Genomic DNA, 22,090 nt, shown 5'->3' with positions numbered 1-22,090 from the left:
TTCCTGATTTCTCATTGCTGCTCTCAGCACATCTGATGAGATGCTCCCACCAGGAAAGGACCTCATCCTGGCCACCGAGGCCAGTGCTGAGGAATTCACCCAGCCCAGTGCAGAGCTGACATTTAAGCCCTGCCTCCTCTCTGTGCTCTCACACAGCTCCAAAGATGAAGGGAAAAGGGCTTCATTAAACCTCACCCTGTAACAAACCACACACACCTCTCACAGCTGAGCCCCCATGCCCTCAGTCTCTCTGGCACTGTCAGGTCTCATAACACTTCTCATTCCCAGGGAATTCACTCCTCCCCCCTGAAAATCCGTAAGTGCACCGTCCCTGCTGGAAAGCCTGATGCTGATGCTGTCTGCATCCTCAACTGGCAGCAAGCTGCAAAACTTGGGTGCTTTTGGATTTTAGCCACTGTGCATCTGTAAGCCCTGAGGATAATCAGTCCCCACTGAGCTGCAGAAACTGGGAAACTGCTCCTGTTAACCAATATCTCCTGAAGCTGACCTTTTAAATCTTGTAAACCTTTTCTTGTAAAGAAAAGGTGCTGTATTTAAAACTGGGAACAATGGAGCCAGGGCAGGTAACACAGGAAAAGGAAAGTGCAAGAAAATGGTCACTGTGCTGCTCCCTGCTCCTTCCATCTGTGCCCCAGCTTTGGGGAAATGGAAATCTAACCTTACTCTGAGTTACCCCTACCTCAGGTTCCTGAATCCAGCTTCGTGCCATAAAAACTAGGCTTGTCCCCAGCTGTTTGTTTCAGATTTATGAAGTTTTCTTCACTGCACCTGCTTTCCAGCAGGTTTATTACCAGCAGCTGCTAACAAGCACTGCTGGCTTGGTGGCTCGCCACAATTCCTCTGTTTATTTGCTTGGGATCCTAGTAGAGTTGCCATGTTGTTGGCACTGAAAAATCTTGGTTCAACCAATTGGTTTGAGTCACTGGCAAGGAAGAATAGAGCAACAATGCATAAATTGTCTTTGAAAAAAGAAATACCAATGTTGGAAAAAATGAAGTCTTTCAGTTTGTAACCCAGGCAGAGCATCACTGTAAGTCGCTGAAATCCAAGGGGAGCACCAGAGCCCATTCATGCAACCCTGTTAGTGAATTTAGGCTCTTTGGAAGGAGCCATTAACATTTGTTTAGTTATTTTCAAGCAGAAGTTGGCAATCTTTAATCTGTGAAATTTCCCATAATTTATTGACACTTACACATCTTTCTTTTCTGCAGAAACACTGCTGGTTTCAATTAGCGCAAATTAATCAATAGCAGGGGGGCCACGCTGAGTTGCAGTGAAAGGCAGGTGAGGAGTGCTGGCTGCATGTTAAACACAGAGATATGTAAAAGTGACAACTGGAGATGTGTTGTGGAGCTGAGCAGCGGGGCAGGGAGTGGGGGGAGCTGCACAGCTCCAGGGCTGCAGCACAGCGTGTGCTGCGTGATGGAAACGCCTGCTTTTAATTATGCTTGCAAAACTTTAATGTGTGTGTGTGTGTGTGTTTGTGTTACAAGCCTCCCCTTGTGCCTGCTCCGCAGATGATGAGAGATGTTTCAGCTCCTGCTTGCCACGGCGTGGGATCATTCAGGGCTTTTTTTATCTCGAGCTGGAAAGCTCGTTTTTGCTGGGTTTGTCAGTCAGAGAGGGACTGGATCACTTACACCTGCACACAGTTAGTGGTGCATGAATCTGCCTGGGGCTCTCAATGTGTCCCTGGTCTCAGCTTCCTCACACATCCCTGCTCCTGTGCCCACTTCTGCAGGTTCTGCCAGAACCAGATACCCTGGGTCCTTGGGCATCCTGAACCCCCAGAAAGCTGTGGAGTTTTGGGCATTTTCAAAGCACAGCCATGATGCTCACTGCTGTGTCTAAGGTGGTGGTCAGACCACCATCCTAGAGCTGACAGTGGAGACAGTCAGGGAGAGTGAGAGGAAGATCAGTGGAGAAAGCATTTTCCAATTTAAAAGGCTTGTTTGAATTAACTTCTTTGAATTAACACAGGGATTGTGTGCTTTTAACTGGATACTCAGATACAACTCCTGATTTTCTCCTCTGGTCACAGAGCAATCTGACAGCTCTGAGTAGGACCAGCCTATCATGGAATCCCAGAATGGTTTGAGTTGGAAGGGATCTTAAAAGATCATCCAGTTCCAACCCTCTTGCTGTGGGTAGGGACACCTTCCACTAGACCAGTTTGCTCAAAGCCCATCCAACCTGTCCATGAACACTTGCAGATGTGGGGCATCCACATCTTTTCTGGGATACCTGTTCCAGTTCCTCACCATCCCAACAGTAAATAATTTCTGCTTAATATCCAATCTAAATGTACTCTCTTTCAGTTTGGAGCCTCCTTTTTTTTCTCTCTGTGTTATGTGCAGGCAGGGCTTTCCCTACTGCAGCTCTTCCAGCTCCTCTGGGCTGGTGTGTGTGTGAATGTCCCTACCAAGCCACCACAGCCTCTGCAGCCTCAGCACAGACACCCCTAGACCTTGTCCACACAGTGTTCTCACTAGATATGACAAGCCACACTGTACCTGCTTTTTTTCCCCCAGATCTGCAGGATCAAACCATTGCAAACTCACGTTCCTCGCTTTGTCTTTCTTCCTGCCATATCCCAGGCAGCAGCAGCAATAATCATGCCAGGATCAAAATCTACTTTCTAATATCCAGCTTTGGTTGATGATGATGTATGAAGCAGAGAGAAAAGAGGCAGCTTGATTTTCATAGGCTAGGTGTTGACCCTGCTGGGCTTAGTGTAGCATGAAACTAGTTTTGACTAGTAAACTGAATAAATATACCAGGGAAGCTGTAGAGGGGCAATATATATGCAACACTAAGGTGCCATTTTTGCAAAATGACTTTGATTCATCAGAGGGCTAAGCTGATGCCCAGTGCATTAGAAATCCTGTGAACAGAAGCTCAGGGAAATATTTAAATTCATAATCTGTTTTCAGGAAACAGCTTCCTCTTCTGCTTCAAAATGTGAAGCCATTTGGCAGAGCAGCTCAGGGCAAAGCCCGTGGGACCTGGTGCTGCCAGGCAGCCCAAGGGATGGGATCAAAGGAGGTGAACAAAGGCCTCCCTGCTGCACTGCCAGGTCTGCAAGAGCCAAGAGAGTCTCCTGCACGACAATGTGGTAGAAGGAGCAGGAGCTGGTTTGTTAGCAGAAAAATGATGTGTCCTGTGAAATTCCATCTAGGTAGAAGCAGTAAAGTAAATGGTTGGGAGCTGGTTTCTTTGCAGTAGAGGACTTGACAGAAGGGTGATAAAAATAGTGGTTATTTCAGCTCACAGAAACTCTTCCCAGGCAGGGCCCCATGGTTCTGGCATGTCCTTCAGTGCTCAGAGCTCTGGCAAGAGCCCATTTTTCTGGATCTGCCCCACACCATCCAGGACAGCGGACTAACGCTGACAGATTTAAATTTCAGGTGTGTCACAAAGCAAGAGGTATTTCTGGTTGAATCCAGAGAGATCTGAAACTGATCCTCATCTTACCCAAACTCAAGGGTGGCTGTGCCTGTGACTCCAGTGCAAGTCCTCAAAGGGAAAATCCTGTTCTTTGTTCCCATGGAAGGGTGCAGAGAAGCACTCCTTACGTTACCAGGATTTTGATGGATGCTCTATGAAAGAAGCACACTCAGCAGACATCCTACTCAAAATGCTTTTGAAGCTGTATATCCCCTGTCAGGAGCCAAAATGGCCAATCTCTGTGTGTACTCCAAACTGGTAAAATGTAATCCCAATCTGGCATAAGAGCCATATGGTCATTGTAGCAGGGTGCTGCTCTCTCCTTACTGAAAACATTCCCTAAAGGATTCTAACACATCTTAACGAATTATGGGACATTTCCCTGCACCAGCAGGCAGTAATAACAAAAAAACCTCCATCAGTTGTCTTCATTTACACTCCAGTGCCTGATTGTGATTTTTTGCCCTTGAATACATGGACTGGGAATTCTGCTAAAACTACAGCCCCTGCATGGTGAGGTGAGCCCTCACCAAGCTGGGTTAGTCTGGAGGTAAAGGAAGCACCTTATCCATGCACAACATGGCATGTGCCTGCTCATAATCAAAGAAAATCAGGGCTCTTACCATTGCTGTCCTGTGGATGGACAATAAATAGCTGGATTGAGGTCAGTGGATTTTGTGGACCAGAGGACACGCTCTATATACTTTTCCTTCTGGGCAACAATGTCTTCCACTGCGGAAAGAGCAAATATAATAAAGAAAATCTTCTCATACTGCATACATTTTTCTATTAAATATAGAGGTCAAATGAGAAAAAGTGAGAGAGGAAGAGATCCTGGCAAAGGTTTATTTAATATAAGCTACATTTATACTTTTTTTTTGAGTTACAGAGGATAAATTGAGCATTTTAATGTATTCCATAATGCTGCAGAAACATGACCTTGAAGTTAGTACAGAAATCTATTTCAGCTTTTATTTAGCAGCTGTGTAGCCTTTCAGAATATGAACTTTAATAGGAGTAGAGTTAACAACCAATTGTCTTCACTCAGGCATGATCATAATCTGATTCATGAACACATATTCTTCTCTATTGCTATTTGTTTAATTTTCTGTCCTTTGAAAGAAGTGCTCAAATCCCTATTCTGGCTCCTAGATCAAGGCTTAGGACCCCTGTGTGTTTTATCTTCTTCTGTGAAGGAGAAGCACTTGGGAGAATAGAAGCACACTCCAATCACTCAGAGAGCTTTTGCTGCCCTGAGAAAACTTCCACAGTCCACAGTCCTTCCCAAACTGAAGTTCCAAACTGATCTACCATTTTCAAGAAAATAAAATCAGAATTTTCTTCCTCTGGAATTAATTGAAATCTGTTTCCAACTTCAAAGAGAGGTTTTCCAAAAAAACTGCTCAAAGTTGCAAAATTCACTAAAATGAGTTTCTCTCTCTCTATCTCTATGTTTCTCTCTCTTTTTTTTTTTTTTGTCTTATTTTTTTTATTTTTTTTTTTAAGGGGAAGAAACAGGTATTTGGTAGACATATAAAATACTGGGATGGGAGAAATCACACTGTGCAGAATACATTTTTACCAGCCCATGATATACCAGGATAACTGCAGCCACCTCTCATTAAAAACACACTTAAGAAAAACAATAACTGTAGCACTAGATGAACAACTTGCAAAAATACAAAGGATGAAGAGCCAGCAACGAGCAAGCCCTGCTCATCTACTTGCTGGCTTCCTGATTGATAGGCTGGAGGAAAGAAGCAGCACCTCTTGATAAGAAACATTTCAGTGCTGGGTTCCTTTCCTGCCTGTCTGGAGACAAGTGACAGCTGAGCACAGAGCCCTGCACCTGCCCCATCAGATGTTGTTTGCTCAGCATCGCCGTTATCGCATCTGAAAACCCCATCCAGAGGGGATGCACTGCCCAGCCCCAACCCCATCCTTTGAGACACACGAGGTCTGATCAAAGAGGCTGCTCTCTCTTTCTCCTTCCAGTCACCTCTGGTGAAGGCAAGAGAAGGGAGAGGAGGCAGAGGGAAGGAAGGGAGTTGTAGTGAGTGGTGTAAATGAACAGGGAAGGAAAAGTTATCCACCCACAAAAACGTACGCAGAGCGAGCGTGGCTGACAAACTGTCACTGCCGGTGTCCTTCACTTCCCTCGCTGTCATTTGTAATTCATCAGAAGCAGAGAGAGGACTCAGAATCATAACAGGGTGGCATCTTCCATCACAAGAAACTCCGTTCTTCTAATTAACTTTCCCACTGACCCGGAGACAAACACTCTGTGTGAGTGTGTGCGGTGCGCAGAGAGAGCCGGAGAGGGGGATTGCACTCTGATGTCTCCACGTTTACAGCACTGCTGTTTGATTGGTTTGTGGGGAGAGGGGGGGATTAATTTGTGCCTCTAAAGCATGCATGGATAGTCTTTAAATTTGCTTGAAACAGAGGTTTCCTTTGCCTGTTGCGATCTGCCCTTTTCTGAAGGGGAACGTGCTTCCTGTGCAGCACAGCGAACAGCGTGGAGAGTCCACCCAGATGATTCTGAAGGAATTCTCTGAGTTTTTTTGTGTGAAAAACAGATTTCTGGGCCTCACCCCTCTGTCATGGATGTTGACTTTATACAACTGTTACCAAACCCACCCCTCATCCCTCTTACAGACAGGCAGATGGAGGACCAGAGCTGTGCTCCAATGAGGGCCATGCCAAATCAGACCAAAGATTCAGCTCATGCCATCTCTTTTCTTAAACACTAGATAATAATAGATGTTTAGGGGTAATTCTTAAAAATTGGGAGGAAAAATAGGTTTAAACCTCTCAATTTCTTGGCCAGTGGTTTGTGGCTCAAGGAGTCCCATAGATTTGAAGAAAGGTGATGTTGTAATCTGTGCTGGGATTGAATTGGGGATGGGTCACAGGAATCCAGGTGCACAAAAACAAGGTTTTAAAAAGCTTCAAGGTCTGCAAAATAAGATTGCAAGGCTTTGAAAAAGATATGCTAAAATATAGTCAGTCAACCATTGCAGAAAACTTGGTCTTGAAGAACTGATTTATTATCAGTGCCATGAGATGAAATAATTTTTTAATGTTCCTTTTGTAATTGAGCAGTAAGATCCTAATGGACTATAGCCAAGCTGGACCTAAATGTTAGAGCAAGCTACCCTGAAAGCAGTAACTGCCTGATGCAACAGCCTGGAAATCTTGGGGTGACTTGACATAAATTAACAAGTAGAGGTTTATAATGCATTAAATATGACAATTAATCTTACAGTCAGTGAAGCAGCTTCTCTGTGAGTTATTTTGATGTCAAATTACATTTTGCTTTACTCTCCCTGAATCTCCTGCTCTCACTCAAGATGCAATAAATTTTATATTCACAACACCAATCAGTAGAGTAAAAACTGTTAAAGGGGAAGGTAAAAATGGAGTTGCTTATTTAGAAAATAACTGGCTATAGCAACCTTATGTAATCTGTGTCTCTCAAAATAAAATAGTACTTTAAGGAGGTGGGATTGGTGGCCACAGAGTTTATGTGAAGCCTGTCCAGGCTGCAGGCTGTTTCCTAGAGCTGCAAACAATTCTCTGTGGAGCCCACATGCCATAATGCCAGATAAAGCTCAGCCAACAGTGCCATGAAGCACAAAGCCTTACCACAGTTATTATGTTCAATTAGTTTTCCCATCTGGTTTGAGCAATTACATCTAAGGATTTTTTTTTCTTTCTTTTTTTCTTTCTTTTTTTTTTTTTTTTTTAATGAAATATGCTTACAATACATCCTCCCTTCCAATTTCTCATTTCATGGGTAAGATTATTTCTTTATACATGTATGAGGAAATCAATGGCAAGCTAAGCACATTGCAGAGCTCACCGTGTGTCTGGTAGGCACTTTAAGATGTTTATGAGGGCAGCAACTTGTCATTTGACTGGTCATTTGCAAAAGATATATGAAACAAAGTCAGGCAAGCAGAGGATGAAGTGTTGTTTATTGCAAGAAGTTTGATGGGGCCTTCCATGGAGAGAGGTGTCAGAAGCAGGATGACCTTGGGGCTCATCAGTCCTGCAGAAAACAGGCAGATGAGATTAAAACAGCTGTCAGTATCCGTGCACATGCAGCCAGAAGTGTGGGGAAGAGTCAGCAGAACCCAGTCAGTGGGAGTTGGGATCAGCTATAAAGATGGGTAAAGTGTGTAGATGAAGAAGGTGGTTACAGAAGTTTGACTTTGGGGATTGACTGACACATGATCAGTTGATGTGGAGTCACCTTGACAGCAGAGCCCTCAGTCCCTTGCTATGGAAGGTCATCTCCTCCACCTTGAGCAAGCACTGGCCAATATTTCTGGAGGACCAGCATTCAGGCCCCAGAATCTAAATTCTCCTTCAGGTCTTCCAGGCTGTTTAATTCACTCAGCTAGAAATAATCCTGGTGTTCAGCAGGGCACGGCGGGATGTCTGCTGGGAGGTCATGGATTAATTTATTTAGTCTATAAATTAGGAAAAAATACTGGCCTCAAATGTAAGCAAGGCAGATGCTGAGGAGAGGATTGTAAGCCAAAAACCGTTAGCAGGAGCTCGCACGCTCCACGTGTGTGTGTGTGTGTGTGTGTGTGTGTGTGTGTGTGTGTGTGTCTGTGTGTCTGTGTGTCTGTGTGTCTGTGTGTCTGTGTGTGTGTCTGTGTGTGTGTGTATTAGCCCTGGGCTCAGCAGAGTGGGGGCCTGAAGCCTCCTGATTGCTGGTGTCAGATGAAAAGCTCTTCAGCAAATGGGCCCTGATTTCACCTGCACTCAGCTACCAAGGGGGCTGTTTCTGAGTGGCCAGGTGTGGCCTTCTGCCCCAAGCTTTGCCAACTTGCACATGGCTGAGTGAATCTGCTAAAATGATCAGCTGGGAAATAGCTAATATCGTTAAATACCATTTAAGCTGTCGTTTTTATGTGTAGAGTCAACACCCCTCATGATGAATGGGTCAGCTCTCACCTCAGGGAGAGATCATTGCAGGTGCGTTGCTGCCTTGGAAAAACATCAGGGTCTTGCTTTGCCCTGGATTATATTTAAGCCTACAGCACAGTTTATGTAAAGGCAAGATTGGGCCCTTAGGAACCATGTCTGTCACGAGGTGCATGAGAAAGAATAAAGGAAGAAGCCTGATGTCAGATTCTTGATTTTGCTGAAGTTTCAACACAGCACAAATTCCCAAAGCTCTAGGAAGGAGCGCTGAAATTTTCTTTAGCAGGCTAATGATGTTTGAGGCTATTTTTCTTGTTGCAGACAACTGCACACCAATGGCAACAAAAAAAGAGCCTAATGAACCTGCAGAAACGTATGGCCCTAATGAAGATGAAAGCCTCTCTTGCAGCCACCTTGCCTAGAAACACACACAAAAAAAGAGAAAATTAAAAAAAGAAAAGACAAGGTGCCAGCTGCTTGGAGAGATTTCAGATGCACAACTGGGTCTGCAAAAAGGAAGAAAGGAAGGAAAGGAAGAAAAAGCTTTTTCCCTGGGGTTCTTCTACAGGATCATTCTTCATTGCAGCTGAGTTTGCACTAAATGGCGCAGCTGGTTGGAGGAGGAAGGCTTCTGGGTGGAGGGAATACAGAGATATATATTTTTAATGGGCTCATAAGTTTCTGGAGAGAGAAATGAAGAGCTGTTAAGCTTCTTGAGCTGAATAGTTCTTCTGATTCCAAGAGCTCTGAGTGTTGCATTGCCTCTGGTGATTGTCAGCTCTCTGCGTTCTTCACTCCATTTGTTATTTTATTTGTGTGAGAACAAACAGCCTATCCCCCGATAAGATTTACAACTAATGCTGAGCAGGATTGTACAGAAAATACCAAAACTTGTACTGTAAGGCTTGTTGGTTTTTACTGAGATCTGTTCCAGGATAGAAGACATTAGTTTACCGGCTTTCTCCTCTGGAAGCTGCCTTCGAGGCTCAATTTTAAATTTTTTTTCCCAGTGAAAGAAGTTTGTTTTTTATCTCCAGCCCCTGGTGATCTCTTGGAGTGGCAGGAAGTGTCAGGCTCACTGACTGAGTTTTGTGGGTAGGCAAGGCTGGACTGGCAGAAGAGTCTGCCTGTCAGGTCTGAGGTGGGTTGGTGGAGCTGTGCTGCAGCTGTCCCCATGGGACACACCAGTGCCACAACACAGAGATGACATTTCCAAGAGCCAAGCCCTTTTACACTCTGACAAAACATTGATTTGAAGATACATAAAAACCAGTTGCCTAATGAATGTTGTTTTCCAGTGATGGGGAGTAAAATTTACCAGCAGCAGACTTAAGTTCTGCCTTCAGCCCTTCTCTTAAAAGTCTTTGGGTCACCCCGAATTTAAGAGCCGAGTTTGAGGTGTTTTGTATGGGGTATATTTTGGAATAAGAAGTGCTCTTAAAAGGGATGATAATTTCTGCTCTGTCTGTTCCTTGCATTTCAGTGGTGGCTTCAGATTTAATTTTCAGAGAGGGAGTACATGTGCCAAGTACTGTCCAGACTCAAAGCAGCACAGCCCAGGAGGATAATGTATACCTTAGGAAAGAGCTGAAACGTCTGACTTGCTAAAAACAATGAAAACAATTTTTTTCCAGGGGGTCTGTCTGGAAAATATACAAACAGGAGGAAGAAATGGAAAGGACAAAGCTCCAGCACTTAAAGATGTTTCAAAGGCACAATTTCAGCTGCAAAGGGGAAAACAAAAAAGGGGGAGAGAAAAAGAAAAATAAACCGCTGTCTCACAGGGCTGCTGCTACAGGGTCATTCTTCATTGCTGCTGCTGATTCTGCATAAAGGTGTAGCTGATTAAAGATTTGGTTTTGGGGAAGGTTAGGGGTGAGGTAGATATATATTTTTAATGGGCTTGTAAGTTATTAGAAGGTGAAATGAAGGGCTGTTCAACTTCTATGGACGAGAAGTTCTCAGAACCTTGAATGCTACAAACATTTTACTAATTGCCTTTATGTCCTCAGTCTTTAGTCCTGTTAAGATTTTTATTTGTGCACTGACCAACAGGAGCTGTCCTCTGTTAGGATTTGTGACAAGTGTTTGTTGTTTGTCCCCAGCACAGACTGCACCACTGCTGATGTTATCTATAAAGCATTCTCTGGTTGGATACAGGTCACTTGGACATGGAACTGAAGACGCTTAACCATTCCTCACCACAGCACAATAAACTCTTCCACCTCTGGTTTAATGATACAACAGATCCATTTCAGCTTCCAGCACAGGACCAGGTATGTGGTGGCTGCACAAGGCACAGCACTGATTTGGTGGGTGCTTGCTGTGATAGCTCAGATTTGCTCAAAGCTCCTGATGGGCTGACTGTGCATCAGCTGGGTTTCTGCAGGACCTGGTGCTACATCTGATCCTGCAGGCATCCTGAAACCTGGAGAAACTTTATGTTTCTTTACATACAACTCTCCAGCTGGTTATAGAGAAATACAGCCTTGTTTCCAAACCAAACTCAGTCCCTGAGACTGAGTTTAGTCTTAGGACCAAGGGCTTAAATCATTGGCTTATGAACTTATCTGTCCCTGGAGCACATCACACTGTTCACTGCAATTCAAGCCTGTACAGCTACTTATCCTACCTGTGTCACATACTGTTGCTTGTTAAACTCATATAGTTGGGGTAAAATACATCTCGTAACTTTGTATTTATTTTTCTCTTAAGCAATAAGATGTTTCTGTCCAGGAAGGCTCATGTGTCAAAAAGCCTTGGCTGCAGGTGTATCTTTTCAATCAAATGTAAGGGGAAAAAAAAAATATATAACACAGGTTTCTTCTTCCCACCTCTCCGGCTCAAGTGGTTTACTGAGATTTAAAATAAACAAAAATTGCTACACAGCCACCTCTTGCCCTCTTCCCTGAGAACCAGCCCCAGAGATGTGGAGCGTGGATAGAAGAATCATTAGAGTGTGATAAATAAACCTATCATGGGGATTACAGAAGTCCTGGGCTACACGTATCAAGTAGATGGAAGGAGAAAGGGGTCACACCAGTGAGGTGAAAGAGCAGTGTAGCATGCAGGTAGTGTTTAAAAAGGAATTAGTTAAAGAAAACAAAACAAAACAGGAAAAAAAACCCCAAAAACAGAGTGAAAATAATCCCAAGAGGTGGACAACAGGAGAGAGGAAAAGAAAAGACATTTATTCGAAACAAAAGTTATGGGGCTAATTACAGTGAGCAAGGGTACAAGGAGTGTAAGAGAAAGAAAAAAAAAAAAGAAAAAAAGAAAAAAGCTAAACCACAAAACTGAATCATGTTGTTGGTGTTTTCAGTGAGAATCTTACCAGAATGACTTCCTGATATCTGGCCAGCTTTGTTGAAATCCTGCTTTATTCTTCATTTTGTTAATAGAGATTGTGAAGATATTTGACTGTAAAACAGAACTTTTTTGGCTATTGCTGTATTTCTAAATTGAATTTTTTATATGTTTTAATAAACAATAGGGACAGGAATACCTTGTTTTTGTTATTTTTCCTTTCTTTTAACATTAGTAATGTACAGCAAAGAGAAGGGAGATGAGATAGGATTGCTACTCTTAGTGGCTAATGCAGATGCTTGTGAATGCTGGAATAAAGATATGTGGGTCAGATTGTCTTTCCCTCCTTTACACATTTCTCTTGATATAAATTATAAATTCATCTTTGCCTCTGCCTGCATTCCTCTATTTTTCATTTAATTTTCAATGTGTTGAGGGTTATTTTGTGTTAGTTTGTGTTTCAGACCCAGCTTCTCTGTTTCTATTGACTCTGACATTGCCTTCCTTTTGTGGGTCAGGATCACTGGGGCGCTGCTCAGTGGGTCTTTCAGGCTGTTCCTCCTGTGGCCACTCCTTCTCTTCCAGACACTGGGTGTGAACTAGTGATGCTGTGGTACACAACACTGCATTGCATTGGTAGCAAAAATCTGAAACAGTCAGCCTTGTCCACGAGGGGATGAGGCACGTGATGATTTGTAGTCTCAGTGTGTCCTGTTGGTCAGTTCAAACACGTCAGGAGCTCCTCAAGCCTCTGCTGCAGGTGTTCATGGTGCAAGGTCAGGGGATGTGTCATGACAGACAAAACCCAGGCAAAAATGGATTAAACCAATGTCTGAGGCACTGAGTGGGGTTTGGATTAGGTCCAGAGGAAGACTGTGAATGTAGGGTATTCCTTTGAGGCAAGAAGGGGTCGTTTCCTTCTCCCTGCTACATCATGCAAATTCATGGTGCATTGTAAATTTACTTTTATTTGCAGCTCTTTGGGTAAAGTGGAGAGCTGAGTTTCAGGAAAATTAAAGTTTTGCTAACCACAAATTTTCAGAGACCATTTTCACAGCATGTCAAAAGGGAGATCAGTTGGTCTTTAGGGCAGGCATATTTGTGAAGAGATACCCAGAGCCATCTCAGAAATTAGTGCCTGCTTGGAGAACCTGTTTTTCAATAGAGTAGAGAGGCATGAAAGGTCCCCATGGATTTCTCTTGCCAGGTACCTCTGAAATGCACCACATTTTGAATGAATATCACCATATAGCACTGATTGCATGTTGTTACCCCCAAGATGTGACCACTACCCTCTATTGTTACAAAGCCATGGGCAAAGCACCAAAGAAAATGTCCTTCAAAGCTTTTTTAATGCTTGGTTTTTGAGATTTGCAGTATTTTGCTTTGTGGTTGCTGGGTCTCTGTGCTTAGAGGTTGTCATCATCTGCCCTAGATAGAACATGATTAATAAAGAACTGTTTTAATGTAATTTTTGCCGCTGACCTTAATTGCACAGGTCAGAAATGAAAGCAGCTCACCATATGCCAGACATTAAGGTCTTGAGCAATTCCCCAGCAAACGTTACACTCCCTGGATTGGATTGGAGCACAGCCAGTCTGCCCTCATTGAAACTTATAAATTGCCTTTATCTTGCTGGCAATGTAAAATTAAATTGGTATAAGGGATATTGCATTGTTGATGAAGATGTACAAGGCAGAGTTAACTCCAATACAGCGAACTTATCACCAGATATGAAAAATATCTTAATTGGCTCAGCACCTTCCTTGCACGGCCTTGAAGCAACCCAGTGTTCCTGAAAACTGCAGTAACATTAAAGAAAACAGTCTTTGTTCATTCTCTTTGTGTTTGAATTGTACAGCTTCTGCACTGCTCATGAATGGTGGAGCACAAGACAGGATGTTTGGTAGTTTAGATGACGCTGCAGCGAGCTATGGTTGTATTTATAAAGTGTGATATATTTATCGCCTGCAATCCTTCCCTTGCTGCAATTCTTCCCTCAGCTCTATTTCTGTCCAGTGTCCATAGAGAACTCCTTTTATCAAGTTTTATCATCTCTAGCTGTAATGACAATTGCATGATGTAAATATAGGTGCAGCAGGGAGTCATTGGCTAGAGATGAAGTCTGGTGAACATTAACCCTTCTGGGCTCTCCTAACATTTAACCTCAAAATTTAGAAGTAATTGACAATGAAAATCCTTTCAGTAATTTTCTCTCTCCATGAGCCAAATCCAAGAAATTAAAATCGGCCAAGACCTTTTGTGTCAGTGTGTCCTGCTTCCCTTGAGCCAGAGTCGTTGTGGTCTGTTACTTGTCTTTGAGAAAAGATTGTGAAGTTATTGTATTACTCACTTGTTACAGTCCCTCTAGAATTATAACCACATTAATGTAATTGTGCCAAACTGAGGCAGACATTTTCCAGAGATGGGGAGTGAGCAAGGCAGGGTTTGTACTCTCAGGGGTTTATGTTCCCTGCATAGACACTACTGAGCCCCAGAGCAGTGGGGCCCAACTGGGAGGGACCACAGAACACACCAGAAAAGCCATCAAATATCCCAAGGGTCTTTTCCACTACCTGTGATGGATGTGCATGTAGTCATGGAATTGTGTTACACACACAGAGGAGATGGCTTGGCCAGCAATTCCGTGCATGCCTGACCCCCAAACCAGAATGCTGTGAATCCTGCTATGAGCTGTGGGGCTGTGAGCCCTAGAGTCTTTGTGGAAACAGGCACAGGCTTCTGGCAGCTTCCCCTGCAAAGGGAAAAATAGGTTGGATGAGTGAGCAAGAGTCTGGGCAGTGAACTCTGACACTCCATCAGTCAGCTGTCCTTGACCCTGGGTGATGTGTGCAACTGGCCAGACCTTCTGGGTGCTTGATGGCAGAACCATTAATGGATTTATGCCCTCAGCTGCCGCACTCAGACACTTGCCCACTGTCCTTGACATGATATCCAAGCTCTCATAAGGTGTAAGGGTGACTGAATATTTCACCTGTGACCCTCGAGATGGTTTCAGCACTCAAAGAATGATGCTGCCTCCAGCAATGAACATGGGATGAGGTCAGTGCACTTTGCACACTCCTTCACTCACATTTGTATCAGTCAGTATGGACCATATTCAGTTTTGGAGGGCTCCCACAGGAAACTTCTTGTGAGTTTGGGACTATCTGAAAATTTGCAGTCCTCAAAGTTCCAAAAGTAGGATCTGGTGCAGGGTCAGGGGGAGGAGGGGGTACCCCACGAGCCATCCATCTGGAAGCAGGAGGAATCAATACCTTGCAGCCCCTAGGTGTTAGGGTGACAAGCTCTAATAAATGCAGCAGATGGGGATCTGGTAGAGAGTCTTTAGTAGGCTGGCTGAGTGCCTGACAAACCACAGGGAGAAAATAACAGTATTAAAAGAAGCCCCACGCAGAAATGCATTGAAACTATGCCAGCAAAACATCTGACCAGCTTGCCAAAGGGCTTCCTGCACAGCAGAAGTCAAACCTGCTGCCTCCTGTGTCCCCTTCCTCCTTTTTTTCCCCAGCCCTGATGCCATGGAAGAGCCTTGGTGAACATCTCACCAAGCATCCATCTCCCACCCTGCCTTTCCTCAGGTTCTCCTAGACCCTGAGGGATGAACAAGCAGCATCCAGGTTGTACATGGGCCATGTCTGGAAGTTTTTAAAAAGATGGAGAGAGAGAAAAATATTTCAGCAGAACATATCTGTTAACTGGCTTCTTCACCTAATTAGCTGTGGAAAAGTCACCAGATGGACACAGATTTTAATGATGGCTTCATTCAGAGTCTTGGAGGAGTGGGTTGGATATAAGAGATAATTATCTTGACTTTTAGATGTAAAAGGATTCTATTTTATTCTGCTTTTTTTCCCCTCTAGTTCATTTTTAATGAAAGAGAGGAACAGTGAAATTCAAAACATCAAATAAAAAAAGGAAGGTTGACAATCCATCGTTTAATCTCTTCTTAGTGCCAGCCTGGAGTGACATTTCTAAGGATTGGTTTGATGGGAAGCTTGTTTGTTCATAAATTGCCACAAAATGGCATTCTGAGTTTAGCCAGGGACTGTCCCCCTCCCCCTGTGTGCTGGGAGGAAAGTTAAAGCCATATGATTAAATGCTACAGGGGATGGAAGTGTGTTCTCATGGCACAGAAAGGAATATGGATAGGAAATGTCACTTTCACAACTATTCTCCTTCCTACCCTTCATGCCCCTTGGATTCTACACTATGGACAGCAAGAGACACCAAGAAGAGATCATGAGAACATATCCTGGTGTGTAGCTGCATCAGAAGGTGATGAAGACCTCAGAGGAGCTACTGGGACCCTCCTTTAGCACAGAGAACAGAGCCTGCACCTGCAGGGCAGGAGAGCTGCTGCTGCTGGTGAGTGGGTGAGAGAGGGTGGAGAAAAAGGTGGCAAACAGAAGAGCTGGAAGGTGGCAGAGGTGAGAGAGGAGGACAATTCTTCCTCGTGGTGCAGGGGACAAACATTCATTTCTCTGCAGGCCTGCTCCAGCCTGCTTCCATCTGGCTGTGGACAGGAAAATGTCCACGAGCAGCCCAGAACACTGAGCAGCTACAGGCATGAGTTTTCAGGAGTCAGGATTAAAGGCAATGGAGGTTTACCAAATCAGCAGCATTCCAGTGAGAATGTGCTTTAAATAAATGCTGTGCTTAGGTCTGGGGTATGCTCCGAGTAACATCCACAGTGTGCCTTTGATCGTATTGATCTGGGTCCAGTTGGAGTCTTACAGCTGGTGGCTGGAAGTGGATTTCAATTCAAACCTCATTAGCAGCGTGGACACTTAGACCTGAAAAGAGTGGATGATCATACACATCTCAGGGACCAGCCTTTTCTGCCCCCTGATCTGATTTTGAGGGGAATCTCTTTCTTGCCAGCAAGTCCCTCCCACCTCCATCAGTGCTCCCCAAGCATCTGAAAGAAAAGGAAGAACACAAACTAGGTTAAAAATATTACAAATTGCTGCATTTCTTTTGAAACTACTCTGATGGCTGAGAACTTGCAGTATATGGCTATCAAATTTTGGCTGTTGTCATTCAAATTGAGTGCAGTCTCTAGGGACAAGCTTTGCTTTCCTGTATCATAGTGAAGGGCCTGATAGTAGAGCATACTGAGGGAAATGCTATATATATATAAAAGAATAGGGAAACAAAATACAAAAAAACCTCCAATTTCTGAGAGCTTATGCAGGCATCTGGATAAGTGGATCCTGTTATCCATGATTGAAATAACTGGGACCTCTGAAGTCCAGAAAATGAGGAAACCACTTGAGAACAACGTTGTTGGAGAGGCTTTAGCATTCAGTCTGCCAGGGTAGCCCATGAGACCAGTCTTTCACACAGTGCTCCAGCCCTCTCTGTGCAGCTGCTGTACAGAAGAAAATTTGCAGAAATAGAAGTTGATGGGAAAATTCAAAGTAGGTCATTCAGAGCTCTTGCAATGCCTCCCTTTCCAATCACATTTTCAGCAAAGAAGGAAAGGATAAATGGAAAAACATTTATTGTTATTGTTACTATTATTGTTGTTACCATTATTTTACCATAATTTTCCAAAATTTTCATCAGTCTTGTGCAGATTATGGCTCTATAAAATATTCAGGTGTAAAGTGTAAAACCTTTTCCCAAGACTTTGTATTAACTTCAGCTGACAGCCTTCCCAGCCTGAGAGGAAAGGGTTTGGGACAAATCCCTGTGTCCATAGGAAAAAGTGAGGAAAAACTCCTCAGCACAGCATTACAAATCACAAGAGAGGTCCTGGACCAGCTGTGGCTGTAACAAGAGCTATATTGACATGTAAATGTAGCTATGGGCATATCCATATACACTTGTATATAAATCTGTTGGATGGGTGCTAGAAGGTATTATTATTGCTTTGGAGTGTACAAGAAGGGTGGGATAGAATAAAAGCCTACCCTGTAACCAAAATTATGTTAATTATTTGAGATTTAATATATATTATATATATTATATAATAATATATATATATATAATAGTGATGTAAGTAATTAGGGATAAGAATGGAATCAGCAAGTCTGGAGCTGAGCAAGGAGCCGTGGGCTTGTAGAGTTTATGCAATAAGAAGTGCCACATTGAGACCCATGAGCTGGTAGCCTTGGTGCCTTCCACAGAGCGCCTGGCCCTTCCACCAGAGGACTCTCCTGGTGATTTACTGAGGACATTGTTTAACATGAGACCAGACATCATTTCCAAACCCACTGAATTGTTTTTGGCTCAGCAATGTGGCTAGATTTTTCATTCTAGTTTTCCTAGGGGCTTTATTAAAGTGTGAAGCTGCTTTCTGTGTTTCAGATAGAAGCAGGTGTGGTATTCATCATTTTGAGCTGCCAGTATTGAACAGCTGCCTTTGCTTTTGGTGCACCCTGGAATTTCAGCTTGTTTCTGTATTTAACTAACTGATTAAAAATAGGTAGAAAATCTCTGTGTTGCAAAGTCATTCAATATTTGGAGAGAATCTTAAAGCAAAAAAAAGAAACAAAACTCCACTATAGAGCATATATGGCTTCAAGCTTTAGAAAAGGGAAATGCTCAGAGATTAGTGTGGGGTCTTTTCTGTTAAGCACTGGGGATTGTCTGGATGAATTCCGTGAACTATCAGTGCAGCCAGAGGAACTGGATGTGCTGAGAGTTTCCCTGGCAGTGTCCAGGCTCTCACAGGATCTGATCACACATTAGAAATGCCATGGTCAGGCCAGGGTGACCAAACCATCATGAGGTTAAAGCTATATCATTACTAATGCCACTTACAGTGGGTGATGACCTGGGTACTTTCTCGTTTTAGCTGTGCTGTAATAATGCTCTTTGTTTCCTCCCATTCCCTATTTATTTACATGGAGTGAGGCCATCAGAGTGACAAGTTAAATTAACACAATGGTTCATCATTTCCTCTTTTTGTAATTTTAATTCAGCAGATTGTTGCCTTGCATCTGCATGTGTGTTGGTGCATCTCACACTCCTCTGACATATCACCTTTCCAGGGCTATAATTCTTCATCTAGGTTTATGGACAGGCATTTGGAAAGTGGCCTCAACCAGTGAGGCAAGGCAAATTTGGATCATTTTTATGAACCAAAGGGTAGAGTGATGCATAAAATATATGTCAAATTAGAACCAGTGCTTCACTGTAAGAAATACACCAATTAATGGGTTCTGTAGTTTAGGGTTTAATAGAGCAGAAGATTTACCAGCCTTTGAAAGCTTAATACCATCACTGTTTTTTGGGTGAAATCATTTGTCAGTGGCTTAGACCTTCCTGACTTCCCTGGTCCTTTGCAAACAGCACAGAGACTGACAGTGCTGTGGTGCTCCTTGCTAAAATGTTTCTTAATCTTTTTCATGGATGGAGCTTGAGTGAACAACAGGATGCATTTCATACAGGGAATATGAAGAAATAAAATCAACACAGATAAGAATCTCTCTCTGTAGCTGTGACTGGCTCTTGCCAGCATCAGTGGTGTGATGAATGCCAGGTTATTTGTCTGGCTTGGTCAAGTGCCTCCTCCTCTTCCTTTATTCAGAAATCTTTTCTTCCCGGTTACCTGCCCTTAGTCTTCATAGTTTAAGATGAGACACAGCCATCAGTCTTAATGCAGAGCTACCACAGGATCACAGAACAGTTTGGGTGGGAATGGACCTTAAAGACCAGCTAGTTCCTTCCTCCTGCCATGGGCAAGGACACCTTCCACTAGAGCACTTTGCTCTAACCCCCTCCAACCTGGCCCTCAACACTTTCATCTTATATGAGACAGGCAAACTGAACTGATGATGCAGAACTACTGGGTTTTCTTGTGGGAACACTATAAATTCTGATGGGATTTGTGTTAGAAACTATCATATCTACAAGTAGATTCTTCAACTCACCATGATTTTGACTTGTCAATAGGGAAAGAGGTTATGCCCAGGTGGCACAGGATTTATTCAAATTTATACAAAGAATCTTTCTTCCTTGGGTGTATTCAATGCTAAGAATTACTTACAGTGAGTCCATGAATATGTCTTTAAAATAACCAAGACAATGAGCTTAAAAAATTATCATGTGTTCTTTAATCCTCATAAACAATGGGATTTGCCTTGCATGATTATTTTAAAAGCATTCTTAAACGACTCCTTATTCCTTAACCACATTGTGTTTGTGAAAAGGCATGACTATGTGCTTTCTCAGATAATATTATTCTAACATAAGAATGCAAAGAATCTTTTTTTTTTTATTTAAAAAAAGCAAACAAGCAAATGGAATGTAAATAAAGGAGAAATGCAAAATATTTGGACTCTTGAAGTTCCTCCAGGGTTGTTTTATGTAGTTTAGAATGGTTTACATTTCTCTTGCAAAATTTCCCTTGTATACAAAGAAAAGAGAGAATTTTCAAGGAACTGAGGCTACATAAGAGTTTGAGCAGAGAAAATCATGTTTATGAAAACATTGTTTGTATTTTTCAGTGACATGTGACTTGAGAAAAGCCTTTGTTGGACCTTTCCTTCAAGTAAGAGCTCTGGTTACCATAACACTTCCACACCAGCTATCACAGAAAAGATCAAATGATAATTCAGACCACAGGAAAAGGTTATTCAAGTAAATTTCTGAGGTCACAAATTTGCAACACTTGACCAAGAAATAATGCAGGATGTTTGCTTAGCCAATGAACTTTGTTTACAGCAGATTCCAAAAAAACTTACCCAGGCTGTCTTTGCTAGCAAAATGTTTAGGTGCAAAGAGAGAAGAGTTTAGGTATCCCTGAATCTGCTCTTTTACCCAGGACAGGCCTTTGGAGAAGATGAATCTTATTGAATTTCATACCTATATTTGTGTATGCCCCACTGATGGATATGAGAATGATGTCTCCTCTCAAGAGGACTTGAGATCTGTATATCATGTTCAACATGGTGTTCCTCAAAGAACTGTAGAAAATCAGACTTATAATCTAATGAATTCGAGAAGATGTCTTCTGAAGGGGTAAATTCCCGTGCAGAATGTGTTCTTTTATTTTAAAGCTGTAATCTTATTTTACTGTTCTGCTAATGATGTATAGTGAGCAGTGACTGGGGGAATGCTGAGAAACATAATGATTGTTGTTTTTTATAGCAATATTTAATATATTTCATTAATACAAAGATGTTTTCACTGAGGACAGTGGAAATTCTATTGTAGGGCAGGATAAGAAGACATGCCTATGCTATGATAAAATATACACCAATTATGTCTTCTTGCTTTTTCAAAATCAGCCTTGATCCCAATGGCTGGTCAATCTCAGTAATCAAAGAGGACTCTGAAATGTTCTCTCAAAGTTTGCCCTTGAGTTGACCAAAATATAGCTTACTAAAGCAGAAAAGGAAGTTTGACTTTTTGAGGAGCTGGTGGCAAGAAGCCTTTCAATGAGGCTGACGGAGCAGTGGGCAGGGTTTGATGCTGAAGGACAAGGATAAGGATGGCTTTAAGAGCTCCTGGTGGCACAGTCCCACCATGTGGTCCTTCCATTTGACCATCCCCTGATGAGTGGATTGCTCTCAGGGAAGCTCACTCTGTGCCATGCTCTGCAGGAATGAGGATGCTCATGAATGGCTGCTGCACTGTTCTTTGTGCTTTCTCCTAAAGCCCTGCTCAGACTGAAACTCCCAAGACCAATCCTATCTGCTGGTCACTTGAGGAGAGAAATTAAATAGGGAATGGAAAAGCAGCAAGGGATGGGGCCAGCTTGGCCAGGCCATCAACCCCACAGATCAGCTCTTTCTTCCAGCATTTCCAGCTCTGCTCCAGCAGCTCTGCCAGAGAGGAGGTCTTGCTGTAACAGATCTCCTGTGGCTGTGGCACTGTCGCTGTCCAGACTTCCCAGCCCTCTCCATCTGTCCGCCTGTTCTTTCCCTTCCCCACGGATAGCAGAGTTTGGATTAAGAATTGCTGGGCTGGGAGGGTATTCTGCTTGTGGGAAGAGGATTCTGGATGGGTTGAGAGCAGCCTATTCACCCCCTTTGAAGGAATGGCAGGACTGTTGGAAAAGGGGTGGCATCTGCAGTTGTGCCCATGATACAGTGGAAGGAAGAAATTGCACTGGCACCTTGTAAGAAGTGGTGGTGCTGGAGTGAACAGCAAGTGCTCTTAATAATGACAGCCACCTGTTTCATTAGCCATAGCTTCAAACAGAAAGGATGTGGGCTGCAAATCACCTCGCAAAGCAGGCTGGCAAAGACCAGATAGGGGCAGGGAGTTGCCAGAGGCTCTGATAGCAGCTGAAGCAACAGATGTATTGCACCAAAGAGTGCCAGGAAGGGAACAAATGGCCGTGGCTGCACCTTCCCTTGGGCAAAGCAGAACAGTGACACTGCCATTTGGCAATATT

The 22,090-nt window shown here is 43.2% G+C and overlaps 1 protein-coding gene across 1 annotated transcript in view; it reads right to left on the bottom strand.

Annotated features, from left to right (window-relative positions):
* Positions 1 to 22,090, bottom strand: part of LOC147650998 (uncharacterized) — a 131,510-nt gene that overhangs the window by 72,123 nt on the left and 37,297 nt on the right. The window contains exon 2 of the mRNA XM_086846936.1: positions 4,092 to 4,200. Coding sequence (XP_086703062.1) covers positions 4,092 to 4,200 — 109 coding nt within the window. The remainder of the gene's footprint in view (positions 1 to 4,091; positions 4,201 to 22,090) is intronic.

The sequence above is a fragment of the Cyanistes caeruleus genome, chromosome 11 (assembly GCF_971803275.1).
Source record: "Cyanistes caeruleus chromosome 11, bCyaCae1.hap1.1, whole genome shotgun sequence".
Lineage (NCBI taxonomy): Eukaryota > Metazoa > Chordata > Aves > Passeriformes > Paridae > Cyanistes > Cyanistes caeruleus.
Note: the sequence above shows the minus strand (reverse complement) of the source record. Positions and strands in the feature narration are given on the sequence as shown.